Genomic DNA, 15,908 nt, shown 5'->3' with positions numbered 1-15,908 from the left:
AGAGAAGGATGAGGAGGGGGAGGGGGAGAGAAGGATGAGGAGGGGGAGGGGGAGAGACGTAGAGCTGAAGGCGTGTACTACCCCAGGTCTACAGCGAAGGGAGCGAAGGGAGCGAGCGAAGCATAAATTAGCAGATACTGCATACTCCACAGTCGCGTCCAAAGGAAGGGCCAAGTGCAGCATAAGCATTCTTGGATGCACTGGGCAAGGTCCTGCACGCGGGCGTGTTGGGTTTCCTGCAGGTTGCATCTGAATCCTCTGAAAATCCAATATCAAGCTTCCGCTCCTCCGTACCCCCCTGGAGAGCTTGGGGCGCTAAGCTTTCTGTACATAATTGCAAAAATTTTGCAAGTAGCCTACTACCTATTCATTTAATCTTTAATTACTAGTCCGATTTAGGGATTTGGGGAGAAAACGGAACAGAACCAGAGTCCTAGGTGGGAGAGTGGTGCTTACAGACCTTAAGTGTGACAAGGCTCAACGCCTTCTGTTCAGCATGCTGGAGCTGCTAGGGGCTAGACGCGGGTTTTTCAGCTCTGTCTTGGCTTCTCTCGCTCTTGAAGAGCTTAGGATACCTTGCCAGACGCCAGAGAGCCAGCATCGATGGCTGGGCGGAGAGATGTTCCAAACATTCCTCCAAGGTTTCTGGAGGGTACTGTGAGGTTTCTCTCCTCCGCCCCTCCCCCTACACCAAATCCACTTGCTTTGGCGTGAACTCTTGTACTAGACACGGGCAGTCTGGTACAGCCCTTTCCTCCAGACAGTCACCCCGCCCGGGTCACAAGTACTCTAAGTTGCAACTTTTAGCTCCCAATAACCATATAGGCACGCCCCTACGCGCCCATCCCCCCAGTTTTGTGGTCACGCCCTAGCCCCGTGTGCATCCCAGGAGGTCCAATCCACCAACCGCAGTGTGACTGGAGATTACAAGAATAGTAGTCGTCTAGCTAATAGCGTGCAAACAAACGATCACCCAGACTAGGCACCGGAGACTTAGCAGTGGCACACAGCTTAATCGACTGCACTGACATCATGGACCCTCCGCAGGAGTGTAGCCCCGAGGACGCCAGCTACCAAAGCCTGGGAATAGGCGAGCTCACGGAGAAAGTTCAGGGTCAGTGCCTGGGCCGGGACATACGCTTTGGCGAGAACTCTTAAAAAAGCAAAATCCATCTGGGAGAGGCGAGTGGTGGGACGCTGTTGTGCTGCCACCACCTCCGCTTCACTGGTGGTGGCCCAGGGCTTGAACACAGTGATCTCTCCCCGTCCCGCCCCCCCCCCCCCCACTTCCCTCTTTTCCAGATAAGAAGCCGGCCAAGATCTCGGTGATTGTAAAGGGTGGAGACGACCATGGGCAGAAGATAAGGTCCGAATCTGAGCAGGGAGCAACAGCAGAAGTCTGCTATACTGGTGCGGGAGCTCTCGGCCCCGTGAACCAGAAGGGCGGCGGTGACGAGAAGCCCAGGCTGCAGCAGTTGAAGGAACCATGCCACGAGGCTGCTGAGGGTTCGCAGCCTGGAGACACCGGCCAGAGCGACTTCTGCAACAAGTTCAGCCAATTGCAACTGCAGGAACTGGATCGCGTTTTCCAACGCACTCAATACCCCGACGTGTTCGCACGGTAAGCGGCTTGCTCTGGAGGTGCGTAGTTCTCCAGGGCAATAGGAGAACATCACAGGGCGCCTTTGGCTTTCTCCCAGTCTCCTTCCCTTCCGTCTGGAGCCGGAGCCAAAAGCTACCTAGGAGACTCAAAGCCAGAGTCTGCCCGCCAGATTGGGGCGATACTTACTGGGAATCACGGTTCATATTTTCATGCCGTATATAGAGTCAATCAACTAGGGAAACTTTTTTTTTTTTTTTTAGTTTTTGGCGAACACAACATCTTTATTTGTACGTGGTGCTGAGGATCGAACCCGGGCCGCACGCATGCCAGGCGAGCGCACTACCGCTTGAGCCACATCCCCAGCCCCCAACTAGGGAAACTTTAGCAGAACTTTTTTTAAAATAATGTTTTAGATGTTAGGGCAAGGAGAGTGAAGATAATGTGATCATTGTAGAAACATTTCATTAATTTTGATGTTTAAATGCTGAATTAAAATAATTACTATTAAATCTTGAAATTTTTAGTGCCCCCTTAAATTCTACAAAGAAAAATCCATCTCTAAAGCAACCCTGGAACTGGGACGATGGGAACATCAGCTAGGGCCCATGGAAGGATAGACATTTTGAAATAAGTAAGAAACGTACATCTACATATTTTACTCCATTCATAAATCCAAATACTGAACATTTGATGTTTTCTCCCCTTCAGAAAGGAACTTGCAATACCCCTGAGTGTTACTGAAGGCAAAGCGGAGCCCAATAAACCTGAAAAGCCCAATTTGCCAGAGAAGCCATTCTAAAACCTGCATCAAGACTTCAGATACTTTTCTACTAGATATTCTCAAGCTGCTGCTGTTTTTGTTGCCTTTTCCGTGTTTGTGAAATGAGTTTTGAATGGGGGGGGGTTGGGGAGTGAGAAATGAAATAAGTAAACCTGAGCATATGGAAATTTCTCATTACCAAAAAGAACATGACTTATTAATGGAAGAAATAAAAATGATAAAGAACCAAACCGTTTATTCCATGTATGAATAAAATATAAATAAAGTTCAACTTCTAACAATGGTATTTATTTATTATTTATTTTTGATACCAGAGATTGAACTCAGGGGGTGCTTTAACCACTGAGCCACGATTCCAACCTTTTCTTTTATGTCCTCCCCATTTTTAAAATTTTGGGACAGGGCATCATTAAGTTGCTTAGAGCCTCACTAAGTTGCTGAGGCTGGCTTTGAACTTGGGATCCTTCTGCCTCTGCCTCCCATTGCTGAGATTACAGGCACATGCCATTGCACCTGGCTGCCGCAGTCTGGCTGGGCACACAATCACGAGCCACCACACAGCTTGTAGATTCAAACAGCAACTCTTTATTCCCGAACTCACACCAGCCGTCTACAATCACATTCTGGGGAAATCCACATTCTCTGCCCAAATTCACCTCCACTGGGCTTCTGTCTCCCAAAATATACTGTCTGAATCCCGTGAGAACTCAAGGGGAACTCAGGCAGCAGGATACACCCTATTCCCAGCAGGAATAATCTTAAACCTGGAACGCCCTAAACCCGATTATCCTAAACCGGGAACACCCTAATCCACCCTGGTCCTTGAGCAAGGTCACCTACATTCAATGTCACTGCAACATGGGGTACGCTGGCAAGGAAATTGTCATACCTACTTGGCTAATGGCTCCCAGCACCTGGCTCTAATAATGATTTGTTTTAGGAAATACTTCTATGTGGAGTCAGGTTAGGGCTCAGTCTGACCTGGGAAGTAGGCAAATTAATACACCAAGGAGCTAGGGCATGAGAGAGTTCACTGTTAAATTGTTTAAAACTATTTAAATCATGTGTAGACGCTTGGCTAAATGAGTGACTTTATAAATGTTTAGGCAACAGGTTAAAGGAATAATGAATTCCCACACAGCACACTATATGAGTGGTTAAACTCTGAGATTAATGAGCAGGGTAGTGTAAAAGTCTAAGTGCTTGGTTGTTCTGTTTTTATTCTTCAGTAAAGCAACGTAGATAGTGGAAGCCCTAAATTTTAGTTTTCTGGAGTGGTTTGATGTGTCAGCCTGAAAACATTGATAAAATACATTGTGAAGGGAGGGGGCAAGGTTTAGCAAACTGGAAATTTGTGTAATATCGAAAGCAAAAGAACAATCTAGAGCTGGGATTGTGGCTCAGTGATAGAGTGCTTGCCTAGCATGTGTGAGGCACTGGGTTTGATTCACCACATATAAATAAATAAAATAAAAGTCCATTGACAACTTAAAAAAATTAAAAAAAAAACCAATCTAGAATAAAGTTACACTGACCTAAGAAGGGCAAAAAGGTTAAAGACAAATTGCATACACTCAAATACATACCTTGAATATATGGCACACATTTAAGTTTTTGAACAAATACTCTTGAGGAATTTCTGACATCCAACGGTATTTTTTTACCTTTATTTTGTTTATTTAGTTTTTTTATGTGGTGCTGAGAGTTGAAAGCAGTGCCTCACTTGCGCTAGGCAGATGCACTATCACTGAGTGACAACCCCAGCCCCTAAGGATATTTTAATTTTTTTTTTAGTTGTCAGTGGACCTTTATTTTATCTTTATGGGGTACTGTGGATTGAACCCAGTGCCTCTCACATGCTAGGCAAGCACTCCACCACTGAGCTACAGCCCCAGCCCCTGAGGGTATTTTTTGATTGGACAATAAGAACGTTTATATGTATTACATATAATACCTTTGTCAGATATATGGTCTCAAGGTATTTTTCTCCTAGTCTCTACTATTTTATTTTCTTAATGTCTAATACGGTTAAAGGGTTTTATTATTATTATTATTATTATTATTATTATTATCATTATTATTATTTAGTTGTAGTTGGACATAATACCTTTATTTTATTTATTTATTTTTATGTGGTACTAAGGATAGAACCCAGTGCCTCCCATGTGCCAGGCAAACATTCTGCCACTGAGCCACAACCCTAGCCCAAGGTTAAAGTTTTTAATTTTGAAAAAAAGGTATTGTGGGGGCAGGCCAAAAAATGGCTTTAGTTAGGCTCCCTCACTGAGACTTCAGGTGGGCTATTATGTTTTTGAGACTTCTGGTGAGTTATGTTTTTAGTGCATAGCCAGGGCTGGGAACTAGCTGTTATGGTTAGTCAAGGCCAGAAACACCAGGATTCAGTATATGGACTCAAGGTCATAAACATTAAATTGGGAATATGTGCCCCCCCCCCATTATGTAACCTGTTGACAATGTGCCCTCTTTGTTTGGCCTGCATATAAAAAGGGCCCAAGGAAATGGGATAGGAAGGGCTAAAAAGAAACTGTCTGGGGCAAAGCTGAAGCTGGAGCTTGGCTAATGGCTATAGGGGCCTCCAAGTAAAGGATGATCAATATTCCTACATCTTCTTCCATCTGCTCAACCCCAAATCTGTTTCCTGGGTCAGAGCCCCCTTGCACGACTGGTATTTTTTGTTGTCATTTTGGTTTTGTTTGTTCAATTTTGAGAGTTTGTTGTTTTGTTTGCACTGGGGTTTGAACCCAGGGCCTTAGCATATGCTAGGAGGGGGCTCTACTACAGAGCTAAACCCCAACCCTGGTGGTATTATTTTTAAAGAATGGGTTCTGTGAAATTCATTTGGTAGAGATGGGTAGAGACTCTTAATTCAGACCAGATTGTTACCTGTGTTAATTTGAAATACTTTCGCAGTGGCTCAGGCAGTGGTGACTCATTTGTAGGTCAAGGGGCCAAAATATTACTATCTGACACCACAGAAAGCCATCAGTTGTATTAAGAGAATATTTTTCTAAACCAGAAGCAAACTCCAGGATGAGTTTATTCAGCTTTGCTCCACAGTGCATGCTTGAGTATAGTAATGGAAAGGAGCCACACATCTGGCTGTGTTGAGTTTTAGTAAATTTTGACCCACTTTGGCTAAATTGCTTTATCTCTATAGGCTGAAATACCCTTTTCCAATCACAGGTAAGGCAAGCTACAAATTCTCCAGGTCACCCATGAACAGCATTCCTTGTCAGACTATCTTTTTTTTACTCGTAAGAGGTTTCAGAGGATAAATGGCTCCTTAGACATCCTTGAGAAAACCTGTGTAAAAATCCATTCCACTTCTATTTAGTTACTTCAGACTGAAGTTGGGCTTTTCGCATAGGCTGTTCTCTATAGTATGACTTTTTGTTTCTTTGTTTGTTTCCTTTGTTTGTTTAGGTCTTGGGACTGAACCCAGGAATGCTTCACTGCTGAACTACAATCCCAGCCCTTTTTATTTATTTTTCATTTTGAGACAGGCTTTCCCTAAGTTGCTGAGGCTAGCCTCAGACTTGTAATCCTCCTGCCTCAACCTCCCAAGTTGCTGGGATTACAGGCAGGCACTGCCACTTTAAATGCGTCCCACCTTATGCTCTTCCCCCACAGTCAGGGTGATAGGAAGGACCAAAAACATCTGAACACCTGATGGTCAATGGTCAGCTCTCAGGATCATTTCTTCAGTATGTTACCAGGCATAGCATTAACTGCTGGAACAGAGTACAGTGTGTCAGCTGGGCTTGAATTCAAGAATAGGAAAAAATTACTAAAGAATTTACAGACGGAAGGAAAGACAAAGCAATTAACCTAGTCCCAACCTGAACTGAAGGGAAACAGTGATAACTCCCCTAAAATATTTTATCAATAAGGGGCTGGGTTGTAGCTTAGTGGTAGAGCGCGTGCTTAGCATGTGTGAGGCCCTGGGTTTGATCCTCAGCACACATAGAGATAAATAAATAAAGGTATTGTGTCCATCTACAACTAAAAAAAAATTAAAAAGTATTTTATCAATAAGGAAATAGCTTATTCCTGTGGAGTCTAAACTTTCAATGGTGTAAAGACTTGCATGTTGTGGAGTTTTTTTTTTTTTATTATGACATTAATTGTTCAATATGATAAACCAATCCCCTTTCTTCCCGCCCCCCCATTAAAGTTTTGGTTTAAGAATAAGAGGGTCAAGTGGAGGTGGTGTCAGAGGACATTAATGTTCAGAAATATTCCTCTTCCCCATAGCTCTGTGGGTGTAATCTTGGATGGGCCTTAGAATGACATCCTAGTTCTGGGTTCTGATTTGAGATGGATTCATCTGGAGTCAGTCACTCAGGCCACCTATGTCATCCATGCCTCCTCTGCTCTTGCCTTCTTTTGGCCTGGAATGAGTTCCTGTCAACATCAGTCATTTTGTAGTCCCTATTTTCTTTCTTTTTTTCTTGGAGTTGGAGGGTACTGGGGATTGAACTCAGGGGCACTCAACCACTGTGCCACATCCCCAGCCCTATTTTGTATTTTATTTAGAGACAGGGTCTCACTGAGTTGCTTAGCACCTTGCTTTTGCTGAGGCTGGCTTTGAACTGGTGATCCTCCTGCCTCAGCTTCCCGAGCCACTGGGATTACAGGCGTGCGCCATTGTGCCTGGCTATAGTACCTATTTTCTAAGGTCTATCTTCATGATAGTTTTTCCAAAGTGTTATTTTGCCACTTTGGAGAACATAACATGACATCAAGAGTACATCACCAGGGCCAGAGTTGTGGCTCAGCGGTAGAGTCCTTGGGTAGAATGCTTGCCTAGCACGTGTGAGGCCCTGGGTTTGATCCTCAGCACCACATAAAAATAAATAAGAAAAATAAAGGTATTGTGTCCAACTACAACTAAAAAAAAAGAGTACATCACCAAATTCCTGTTAAAAAGAATTTAATAAATTTAACAGAGGGCTGGGGATGTGGCTCAAGCAGTAGCGCGCTCGCCTGGCATGCGTGCAGCCCGGGTTTGATCCTCAGCACCACATACAAACAAAGATGTTGTGTCCGCCAAAAATTAAAAAATAAATATTAAAATTCTCTATCTCTCTCTCTCTTTAAAAAAAAATTTAACAGACTCAATGCCTTTTTTTTTCTTTTTAGTTGTAGGTGAACACAATACCTTTATTTTATTTATTTGTACGTAGTGCTGAGGATCGAACCCAGGGCCTCACATGTGCCAGGCAAGCGCTCTACCCCTGAGCCACAACCCCAGCCCCACCTTTGTTGTTGTTGTTGTTGTTTTTGATTGGACTTATTTTTGTATTTTTCAGTAAACAAGGGACTTCTCAGTATGATTGATTTTGTGTATAAAATGTTATTAGTATACAGATGGGAATGCCATTTAAACAGAATGGTGGGAAGATCTCTTTTCATGAAGTGACATCCCTGAATCACCATCAGTAGGCCTATGCATCCCACAAAAGTTTGCCAGATACCCATAGAGTCTTTACACTGACCTCCATTTTTTCTCCTCTGCCTTCCATCACTCCACCCTTACTCTCACATTTTGGGACCACATGCATGTGCAAGATGGAGCAAGGTGAGTTCCCAAGTGAGAGAACTATATTTCCAGGCAGGGCAGAATCCTTTCTGTGCTAATATGAATGTTCAGGCCCAACACTGGACTCAAATAAGGGAAACTTCTTAAGAGGCTACTCAGAGCTTCATGGGAAGGTAGCAGTGGAATCTTCATCTAGTACACTCCAAATTATGCTACTGCCCTCTCTCTTTATGAAGAACACGAGGAATAACCATTCTGGCCTAGAGGTCCTGCTGCTTCAAAAGAAACACAACAGAAGACTCCAAAACCAGAGTGAGACCCTTTTCCCCTTTCTCCTCCATCCCCAACCCAGAGAAGCTTGTAATTGTACCTTCCACATTGAAAACAGATAATCATGTTTTCAAATGTTCTTTGATCATCCTTGAGAGAAACCTCAATCCTGCTAATTTAATTTGGAAAGGGAAGTTTGGGGTTTAGTGCCATTGGAATCAAGTAGATAGAACAATCCTCACAGGAAAGAAGCATTCATTCATTTATGCTGTCATCTTCATGTGAAATAACCAGAGTAGAAAATAACAAAAATGAAAATTCAGGCTGAGCACAGTGGCACACGCCTGTAATCCTAGTGGCTCTGGAGGCTGAGGCAGGAGGATCGCAAGTTCAAAGCCAGCCTCAGCAAAAGCGAGGTACTAAGCAACTCAGTGAGACCCTGTCTAAATAAAATGCAAAATAGGGCTGGGGATGTGGTTCAGTGGTTAAGCACACCTAAGTTCAATCCCCGACACCTAAAAAAAAAAAAAAATTCAGCTGGGCATGGTGGCTCACACCTATAATCCCAGCAGTTTGGGAGGCTAAGGCAGGAGGATCGCAAGTTCAAAACCAGCCTCAGCAGTTTAGCTAGGCCCTACATAACTCAGCAAGATCCTGTCTGTAAATAAAATATAAAAAAGGCTGGGGATGTGGCTCAGTGATTAAGTGGCCCTGGGTTCAATCCCTGGTACAAAAATATATAAACAAATAAATAAATAAATTTAGGGTGATATAGGAGACCAGGACAACTTTTTCTGGGGGGGGGTACTGAGATTGTATCCCAGGGAGTGCTTAACCAGTGAGCCACATCCCCAGGCCCCCCATTTTTAAGAAACATTTTAATTAGTTATTGATGGACCTTTATTCGTTTATTTGTTTATATATCGTGCTGAGAATCGAACCCAGTGCCTCACACATGCCAGGCAAGTGTGCTACCACTGAGCCACAACCCCAGCCCCAGGCCCCTCATTTTTAAAAATATTTTGAGACAGGGTCTTGCTAAATTGCTGAGGCTGGCTTTGAACTCAAAATATTCCTGCCTCAGCCTCCCGAGCAGCTGGAGTTTTAGGCCACCATGCCTGACATCAGGCCCACTTTCTAAAAAAAACACTTTAAGGATTTCTCAGTACAATCTTTGCTTTTGAGTGATCTCCTGCAATTCAAGGACACTTTAAGGTCAGGTTTTGTTAAAAATAGTTAATTGTGCCAGGTGCAGTGGTGCAGGCCTATAATCCCAGTGACTCAGGAGGCTGGGGCAGGAGGATTATGAGTTGAAAGCCAGCCTCAGCAATTTAGTAAGACCCTAAGTAACTTAGTGAGACCCTGCCTAAAAATAAATAAATATATAAACAAAGAGTGCTGGGGATGTGGCTCAGTGGTTAAGTACCCTTGGGTTCAATCCCTGGTAACAAAAAAAGAAATAAAGAGGGCTGGGATCGTGGCTCAGTGGTAGAGTACTTGCCTAGCATGTGTGAGACACGGGGTTTAATTCTCAGCACTGCATATCAATAAATAAAATAAAAGTCCATAAACAACTTAAAAAATTAAAAAACAGAAAGAAATCAAGAAAAGAAAAATAGCTAATTGTGAATACTTAGGTCACACACTATGAAGTAATTGCTAACATGAAGTACTATGGTTACATCAGAATTTCCTCCCACAAGGGTTAATCAAATTTGTAAAGGGTTAACCAATTTGTAAAGAGAAGAAAGCATTTTTGCCATTTATCCACTATTTTATTTTAAAATATTTATTTTTTAGTTGTAGTTGGACACATTATCTTTATTTCATTTATTTATTTTTTTATGTGGTGCTGAGGATTGAACCCAGGGTCCCGTATATGCGAGGTGAGCGCTCTACCACTGAGCCACAACCCCAGCCCCACTATTTTATTTTTTAAAATATTTGTATTAGTGCATTATACTTAAACATAATGTTGGGGTTCATTTTTACATAATCATATATACATGGAATATAATTTGCTCCACTTCAATCCCCAATACTTCCTCTTTGCCTCCCCTCCTTCCTATCCCTGTTCTCCTTCTTTTTGTTTACTGGTCTTCCTTCTATTTATTTATGTTTTTAAAAATTTATGCTTGGGTGGAGGATGGGAAAGGCAGCGGAGCACAACAGACACTAGTATGGCAATATGTAAATCAATGGATGTGTAACTGATGTGATTCTGCAATCTGTGTATGGGGTGAAAGTGGGAGTTCATAACCCACTTGAATCAAAGTGTGGAATATGATATGTCAAGAAATTTGTAATGTTTTGAACAACCAATAATAAAAAATTAAAAAAAAAATTTATGCTTTAGAGACATACATAGAGGTGAAATTCACAGTGGTATATTCATGTACACAATTTGGTCAATTTCACCCGACAGTTTGTACACTTTTTTTTTTCTACTGGGGATTGAAACCAAGGAAGCCTAACCACTGAGCCACATCTCCAACTCTTTTTTATATTTTATTTAGAGACAGGGTCTTGCTGAGTTGCTTAGGGCTAATTTGCTGGGTTGGTTTTGAACTTGTGATTCTCCTGTCTCAGCCTGAGCCACTGGGTTTACAGGAGTGCGCCACCACTCCCGGCTTGTCCACTATTTTAACTCCTTTTTTCTCTGCAAACTTCACACCTTTGGGTATCAAGCATCAGCAAAGCACTTGCACATAATATGGGCTTTTGCACTAAAAGGTCATTACTACCCAGAGGCCCCAGGCCCTGGAAGGAGTGAAGAACATCTAAGAATACACCTATACATGCCCATTGCCATCCTTACTAGATGATTATTAAACCAGCTCCTTATTCCCAATGTTGAGCCCTGTCCTTTTATTTTATTTTTTATAGACAAGGTCCTACTATGTTGCCCAGGCTGGTCTCAAACTCTTGGGCTCAAGTGATCCTCCTCCCTCAGCCTCCTGCATAGCTGGGACTATAGATGTGCACCACTGTGCATGAGAACTCCTGTTTATTGTTGTTGTTTTTGAGATGGTATTAATAAGTAGCTGAAGCTGGCTTTGAACTCATGATCCTCCTGCCTCAGCCTCCCAAGCCACTTAGATTACAGGTGTGTACCACCACACCTGGCTCCTATTCTGTGTGTGTGTGTGTGTGTGTGTGTGTTTTCTCACTATGCTGATAGGTTTGAGAATATATAAATTTAAATATATTAATGTAGTTTTTTTTTCCTTTTAATCATTTTTTATTCATCTATTAGTTATTCAGCCTTTTTTTTACTTTGGAGAGTTGGGATTTTATGTGTGTTTGTTTTGATTTGATTTTTTTAAAAAAAATTAGTTACTGATGGACTTATATTAATTTATTTACATGTGGTGCTGAAGTTCAAACCCGGTGCCTCACACATGGTAGGCAAGCGATCTTCCACTGAGCCACCACCTCAGCCCCTTGATTTGATTTTTAATTTGTTTGTTCTCGCCTTTTTGTTCCTCTTATTGCTCCTTATTCACTTTCTTCCACTATTAGTTCCCAAATTCTCTTGTTCCCTCTTGCTTTCTTTTTATTTATTTTATTGGGTGTAGTTATTTTTCATTCCTTCTTTGCAGACATCATCTGCTACCTCTCTCTGCTCCTCTCTGTTCATTTTTTAAATGTCTTGAAATTTCTCTTGCATTTCTATCTCATTTTCCCTTCACTGTAATTTTACGATGTGTTAGAACTATTCAGTCTATATAATCCCTACCCCCCACCAAAATCAAGTTGTGGTTATCAATACAGTGGATGATGTAGTTGACACCTGTTGTTTAAAGTTAGATCTAGTTCACAGCTGTTAATTGTTGGTGCTGATGTTAAATGCTGACCTAACCATTCTTCTTTGTCTGGCAATAAGTGTTATATGTCATAGTAGGCACCGGACATTTATTTTAAGGCTTTATATTGATTATTACTATTATTGCTATTCTTTGCTCACTCTTTATCTAGGAGAGACTAGGAAGTGATTGGGATACTACAAATTCATGGGTAGAGATCCTGTTACTGAGCTACATTCACAGATCAGCCAAGTGACAGCAAACCTCACTCCATGCATGAATTTGCCCCAATCAAGCTTCAACAATACTTCACATACAATAGGAGAAACAAAAACCCCAAACCAATGACCAGCCTCCAAGAAGGAACAGCTCTAGGAGGACCTCAGGTTCCACTCCTAGACATCTACTCATAGAGCAAAGAGAGAGAGAAGTCCCAAGATAATAGCTCAGAAAAAAAATCATAGTATGCAGCAGCTCTCCAAGAATGAATTAAATCAGTAATTTTACAGCAGCAAACTCAACAGAACTGAAACTAGAAATTTACACTTGGATTATGCTGAGCCTAGATGGTGAAGCTAAAAGATACCAACAACCTAGGACTTACTACAAAAAAGATAACTTCACACTGTTTTAATCAGCTTTTCATTACTGTGTCCAAAGACCCTGACAAGAACAACTTAGAGGATAAAAAGTTTATCTTGGCTTATGGTTTCAGAGGTTCAGGCCATGATTGGCCAACTCTGTAGCTCTGGGCCCAAGGTGATGCAGAACATCATGAGGCAAGTGTGTAGTAGAGGAAAACAGCTGAGGACATGACAACCAGGAAATAGGGAGAAATCTTTGCTCTCTAGGGACACAACATAAACTCAAAGACATACCACCAATGGCCTACTTCCTCTAGCCACACCCTTCCTGCCTATAGTTATCACCCAGTATGATAGTCCTTTCAAATTATTAATCCATCAAATGGATTAATCTACTGATTAGTTTACAGCTCTTATAATCTAATAATATCACCTATGAACATTCTTTCATTTTCTCATATATGAACTTTCAGGGTATACCTTATATTTAAATAATAACACACACTAAAGGACACATGCGTAAAGGAGGATGAGGAATACATATCAACAGATGCACAAGTCCATCTCCTCTGAAAACATGAATAAACAGGCAAACAAGTCTCCCCATAAAATTTACAGTACCGCAAAAAAGGAACCCACAGCTATGGAAGTGGATGAAATTCCACTACAAATTCATGGGTAGAGAAAAAGACTATTAAAAAACTGGTTATTAAAATGTTCCAGTAGGGGGCTGGAGTTGTAGCTCAGCGGTAGAGTGCTTGCCTTGTACATGTGAGGCACTGCATTCAATTCCCAGCACCACATATAAATAAGCAAATAAAATAAAGGACCATATTTTAAAATATTATTTTTTTAAAAGAAAGAGAGAGAGAGAGAATTTTAATATTTATTTTTTAGTTTTCGGTAGACACAACATCTCTGTATGTGGTGCTGAGGATCGAACCTGGGTTGCACGCATGCCAGGCGAGTGCGCTACCACTTGAGCCACATCCCCAGCCCAATATTAATTTTTAAAATTCATTTTAATTTAAATATTAAAAAATGTTCAAATAGCTATATCTAAGGAACAAATTAGGAGAGCAAATACAGTAAATGAAAGATCATTTCTTTTTTTAAAATTTTTTTAGTTGTTGACAGACCTTTTTTAAAAAAAAATATTTATTTTTTAGTTTTAGGTGGACACAATATCTTTATTTTCTTTTATGTGGTGCTGAGGATTGAACCCAGTGCCTCACACATGCCGGGCAAGTGTGCTTCCACTAAGCCCCAGTCCCAGCCCCTGCAAGACCATTTCAATAAAAAAATAGAGATTATGGAAAGAAACCAATTGGAACTCTTGAAAATGAAAGATGCAATGAATCAAACAAAAAATTCACTTGTATGTATCACCAACAGATTAGATTACATAGAAAATAGAACTTCAGGCCTCAATGATAGAACTTCAGGCCTTGAAGACAGGCTATATGAACTTGAACATTCAGTATACAATGAAGGAAAAAAATAAAAGACCATGATCAGAATGTACAAGAACTCTGGGACAATATCAAGAGAACAAACTTGAGGGGCTGGGGTTGTAGCTTAGTGGTAAAGTGTTTGCCTAGTATGTGAGAGGTACTGGGTTTGGTCCTCAGCCCCACATATAAATAAATAAAGGTATTATGTCCATCTATAACTAAAAATATTTTTTTAAAAAGAGAATAAACTTCAGAGTCATTTAGGACACAAGGGAAAATGGAGATACAAGCTAAAGGCATTCAGAACTCCAAATAAACAAGATCAAAAAAGAATCTCTGTGGTAGAGCACTTGCCTAGCACATGTGAGGCACTGGGTTCAATGCTCAGCACCACATAAAAATAAATAAAATCAAATAAAGGTATTATGTCTATCTATAACTAAAAAGTATATTTAGAAAGAACCTCTTCAAGACACATCATAATCAAAATGCCTAATAGAAAATAAGGAAAGAATATTAAAAGTTTCAAGAGAAAAACATTGGGTCATAATTAGAGACAATCAATAAGGCTCACTCTGACTTTTCAACTCAGACCCTAAAATCAAGGAGGGAATGTCAATGAGATATTTCAGGCTCTAAAAGAAAACAACTGCTATCCAAGATTGCTATATCCAGTAAAGCTATCAATGAGGATAGCTTTGTCTTTCCATGATAAAGATAAACTAAAAGAATCCATGACCACTAAGCTAACACTACAAAGAATACTCAAAGATAAACGGCACACAGAAGAACCCAAAAACAAACCCCAGAGCTCCCAAATAGATGAAGATGACTAGAAGAACAACTAACTAAATGAAAATCAAGACTAATTTAAATATAGCAAACATACCAAAAAATGACAGGAAACTAGAAACACATAGCCATAATATAATTGAATGTAAATGGTCTCAAATTCCCAATTAAAAGACATAGATTAGGGGCTGGGGTTGTGGCTCAGTGGTAGTACACTTGCCTGGCATGTGTGAGGCACTGGGTTGGATTCTCAGCACCACATATAAATAAATAAAATAAAGATCTATTAATAACTAAAAAAAAGACATAGATTATCAGAATGGATCAGAAAAACAAAATCCAACTATATGCTATATGTAAGAGACTCATCTCATAGGCAAAGACACCCACAGGTGAAAGTTAAAGGATGGAAAAAGGTATTCCATGCAAGTGGAGTCTGAAAAAAAGCAAGAGTACCTGTTTTCATATCTGAAAATGCAGATTTCAAGCAAAAATTAATTGGAAGAGACAAAGAAGGTCACTGCATACTTGTAAAGGGAACAATCCAACAAAAAGATATAATGACAGCTGCTCACAGTGGCTCACACCTGTAATCCCAGTGGTTTAAGAGTCTGAGGCAGGAGGATCTCGAGTTGAAAGCCAGCCTCAGCAAATTAGTGAAACCCTAAGCAACTTAGGGAGACCCTGTCTCTCAATAAAATACAAAATAGGGCTGGGGATGTGGCTCAGTGGTTGAGTGCCCCTGAGTTCAATTCCCTGGTATTCCCCACCCCCGCAAAAAAAAAAAAAAAAAGATAAGCCCAAGTAAATGTCAGCGCACTTATTTACATTAAAAAAAAAGAATGCTAGGTGATTTCTTTAAATGCACTCTTATTACCAAAAGACAGATCATCCAAACAAAGTTAATAAAGATATTTCTGATCTAAATAATACTATAAATCAAATGGACCTAATAGGCTTTGTAATGGCTAATCTGAATTGTCAACTTGATTGGATTAAGAGACACCTAATATTAAGAGGCTTCTGGATATGCCAGTGAGGGTGTGTCAAGGCAT

General features: G+C 40.9%; 1 protein-coding gene across 1 annotated transcript; it reads left to right on the top strand.

Annotated features, from left to right (window-relative positions):
* Positions 1-905: 905 nt before the first annotated feature.
* LOC124076887 (homeobox protein ESX1-like) lies at positions 906-2,665 on the top strand. The gene is made up of 3 exons (XM_046420964.2): positions 906-1,114; positions 1,303-1,621; positions 2,312-2,665. The coding sequence occupies exons 1-3, from the start codon at positions 1,033-1,035 to the stop codon at positions 2,400-2,402; spliced, it is 492 nt and encodes a 163-aa protein (XP_046276920.1). The 5' UTR covers positions 906-1,032; the 3' UTR covers positions 2,403-2,665.
* The last annotated feature ends 13,243 nt before the right edge of the window (positions 2,666-15,908 follow it).

Source organism: Marmota monax, unplaced genomic scaffold (genome assembly GCF_021218885.2).
Source record: "Marmota monax isolate L192 unplaced genomic scaffold, Marmota_monax_Labrador192_F-V1.1 WCK01_AAM20220418_F8-fsc00155, whole genome shotgun sequence".
Classification (NCBI taxonomy): Eukaryota; Metazoa; Chordata; class Mammalia; order Rodentia; family Sciuridae; genus Marmota; species Marmota monax.
Note: the sequence above shows the minus strand (reverse complement) of the source record. Positions and strands in the feature narration are given on the sequence as shown.

Excerpts from the sequence above, each read along its gene's own strand:
- LOC124076887 (XM_046420964.2), top strand. The coding sequence starts at position 1,033 with ATGGACCCTCCGCAGGAGTGTAGCCCCGAGGACGCCAGCTACCAAAGC. Across the intron at positions 1,115-1,302 it reads GCTCACGGAGAAAGTTCAGG|ATAAGAAGCCGGCCAAGATC; the intron begins GTCAGTGCCTGG and ends CCTCTTTTCCAG. Across the intron at positions 1,622-2,311 it reads TACCCCGACGTGTTCGCACG|AAAGGAACTTGCAATACCCC; the intron begins GTAAGCGGCTTG and ends TCTCCCCTTCAG.